Raw genomic sequence first — 3,008 nt, forward strand, 5'->3', positions numbered from 1 at the left:
CCAGAGCCTTTTAAGGAGAGAGGGGTAGTAACAAAATTACACCTTCGTGTCTTCACATCACTTTGAAATTTCAGTAGCCAGCATATCTAATTACCAAGAGGGAGCCGGTTAAAAGCAACCCCGGTTCAGCAGTGACTTGTGATACGCATTTAATTAAAAGGTGCAGACGGAGACGCCCAATTACGAGGCAATGCTTTTTGTGATACTTCGTTATCACAGCGGCTTCAAAGAACTCGATACTGACCAGTAGTCAGCGATGGAACCAAGATGCTGCTTCGTCACTTTTGGGATGGCTGCAATGCACAAAAACTGATCTTAAAGAATATCTCATTCGTAAAGGTTCAATTTTTCATTTGAGTGAAAAGACATTTATGTATGCTTGAAGGTTTGCTTAAAGATGATATTTGCGCAGTGCTGATTTTCAGGATACATTTTGATTGTTTGAACTGCGGGAATGTGCAAGCAGCTGCGTCCTTCGACTCAGTTGTACTTGAATAGGTATCAGCAGCACATCACAACCACATGATGCACTACAGCAAATGCTTCACCATCCAAAGCACGACACATGTTCATCAGTCAACCTCTAAAGCGTTTTAGACGGGCAAATCAATTTTAGTGCCATGATACACTCTCCAAATCCACCCAATGCGCATTTATCCCCTAGAAATGCGAGTAAGGATTGCTCTCCAAGTGAAAGTAGCCGTGGGGAAAGAAATCTCAACCCTAAAAGCCTTTTACTGCTGCGCCGTAATCGCAAATGTTCGAACGGAAAACATGTAATTGATACCATTTGTCAAACGATGTCTTATGGCATAACATAGCAATAACTAAAGCAACAGGCAGTGGATGTCATAGTGTTTCTTTGCATTCTACAGCTTTTAATCAGGGTTCCAAAAAGGTGCAGTGGATACAATAGCTATTCCCATCTGCTGAAGTAATCAAGGCGATATGCATCTGCAAATGCAGTTCACAGGCAATTAACATTAGTATCTTTCAAAATCTCATTTGTGTAATTACAAACATCAATTTAGCAAATTCTAACGGAGCGCTGGAAAAATAGACGTACAGTAATGGATGGCCTTTAGAATAGAGAGACATCTGGTCGAAAATACGTCCACTATTCTCTTTAGCACAATGTGATATAATATATGTTCATCAGCAAAAAGATTCGTTCTTAATCCTCGACTACCCTTACCGCAGCTTCACAGGACAAGACTTCGTCTTTGCTAACAAATGGTCTCCTCGCAGGTTTGTTAGTAGGCCGCTGTGGTTCTCTCTAGTGAGAGTGTCTCTACTGTGTTCACATGTCCAAACGGTCGGTCTTCGGTCGTGATCAATTGTCCAGGAGGTTCTGCTGCTGCCTGGCCTGAATCAGGTCCCCGAGGAGCCGCAGGACGGCGGAGCGCGTCAGGTGGTCGGCCGGGTCTTCTCTGAGGCTGGGCAGCAGCATCCTGGCCATGGGTTCCCTCTGGGGCGGCAGGGTGAACCTGGGCTGCGGGGCTGTGTAGTCTGGCCAGAGGTCTGAGTCCGAGTCGTCCTCGGAGCTGAGGGAAGAAGCCGGGCTGCGCCGGCCGAAGCGGAGTGGCTCGAAGGCCTCGTTCCAGTTGACCGCCGTCATGGGTTTGGCCTGGCTCCTGCGGGCCGGCATGGCCTCCCCGCCCTCCGGAACCAGCAGGCAGCCCAGCACTGCTACTAAGACGGTGGCCAGCTTCATAACTCTCGAACACGGGTGACTGAAATGGGACGATAGCGACCGATTAGTGCTCTCTCTCTGTCTCTCTTCCCAACTGAGCTAAGGCGTCGAACTTGGGAGGTTTTTATACCTACCTGTGACGACAAAGGACCACCAACGCAGTACGTCTGAAATGTCACATGTGGGTAGGTCGTGTGACGAGAGTCTCTCATGAGATATTACGAATCATTATTCATGATTTCTGTGTAGTTACAACTCGCTACATCCCTGATTCGACACGCCTTGATGACCCACTCAATTTCCATCTACGCACAGCCGGAGCTCACATAACATATCCTTCCCTTTCTGACCCAGACCTTTGGATTCTCCCGGGTCTCTTCATTTACTGTTTTCAATCTACATTCAAATGTTTCAAATTTGACGGAGGGTGTAGGGAGGATACGGACCGAAGGTGTTGAACACGTTTGACATTAAGAGATCGCACAAGCATGGATTGTACAACACATATCACGGATCATTTTTATATCAGATGAAGTATGAACAGTACAAATCAGCGTACATATGACAAATATTGCAATTACCACCTGGCATAATGATTACAGTGGAGAGATTAAAGCGCGCACACACCTGTAGGGACGGGAAGTCGCGGGGAGCTCTACTCGGCACGGCTGTTCGCAGTCGACGGCGTCGCACGTCTGAGGAAAGAGAAGCGCGGACCTGTGCTAGCGGAAATCAGCTCTGATATAGGAACCTGGGACGGCGTCTTGGTGCCTTTGAAGCAGAAACTTCGTCAGGAGTTAAGTTAGTTAAGACTGAAAGGGAACGCCCGCCGGCTTTATAAAGGTGATTCCGCAGAGATGCTTCTTGTAACCAGGCATCATGTGACGTCAGCGGCACTTGCTTTTTTTATAATGACATTATCGACATGCGTAGTTGCAAAATGTGTTCCTTGCATTCACGTCACTCACACAGGATGTACCCACTTAATAAGCTATATTCTAACATTGATATGCATTTCAAGATGCCAATCAGCCAATCAAAACGACTAACCAGACGTCATGCTGTCCAATGTATCAATTATTACAATTGCTACATTCGTCATAACTTACAACATTCACGCATATGCACACCACTCATTATTACATCAGCAACACCGATGCCTCGGATTGGTAGAAGAAAGAATGCAATCCAAGAGGCCTTCAAAAGATCCACTAGATCCAAAGGCCCACTAGATTTCACTATCTATACTATCACTGTTGATGGTTAATTTCATTTAAATGCTATTTCATCCAGAATGTTCCTATGGAGTATATAC

The 3,008-nt window shown here is 46.0% G+C and overlaps 1 protein-coding gene across 2 annotated transcripts; it reads right to left on the reverse strand.

Moving 5' to 3' along the window:
* Nucleotides 1–865: 865 nt before the first annotated feature.
* Nucleotides 866–2,552, reverse strand: LOC109484522. Of its 2 annotated transcripts, none has more exons than XM_019787837.1 (2): nt 2,321–2,552; nt 866–1,733 (listed from the first exon to the last, which is right to left on the reverse strand). In XM_019787837.1, exon 2 carries the CDS (start codon nt 1,712–1,714, stop codon nt 1,334–1,336), a length of 381 nt encoding a protein of 126 aa, XP_019643396.1. In that variant the 5' UTR covers nt 1,715–1,733; nt 2,321–2,552; the 3' UTR covers nt 866–1,333. The 2 variants fall into 2 exon arrangements, with proteins under 2 accessions (XP_019643396.1, XP_019643406.1); XM_019787847.1 differs by lacking the exon at nt 2,321–2,552 and adding an exon at nt 1,828–1,878.
* Nucleotides 2,553–3,008: the final 456 nt, after the last annotated feature.

This window comes from Branchiostoma belcheri, unplaced genomic scaffold, assembly GCF_001625305.1.
Source record: "Branchiostoma belcheri isolate BF01 breed outbred unplaced genomic scaffold, Haploidv18h27 scaffold11, whole genome shotgun sequence".
Classification (NCBI taxonomy): Eukaryota; Metazoa; Chordata; class Leptocardii; order Amphioxiformes; family Branchiostomatidae; genus Branchiostoma; species Branchiostoma belcheri.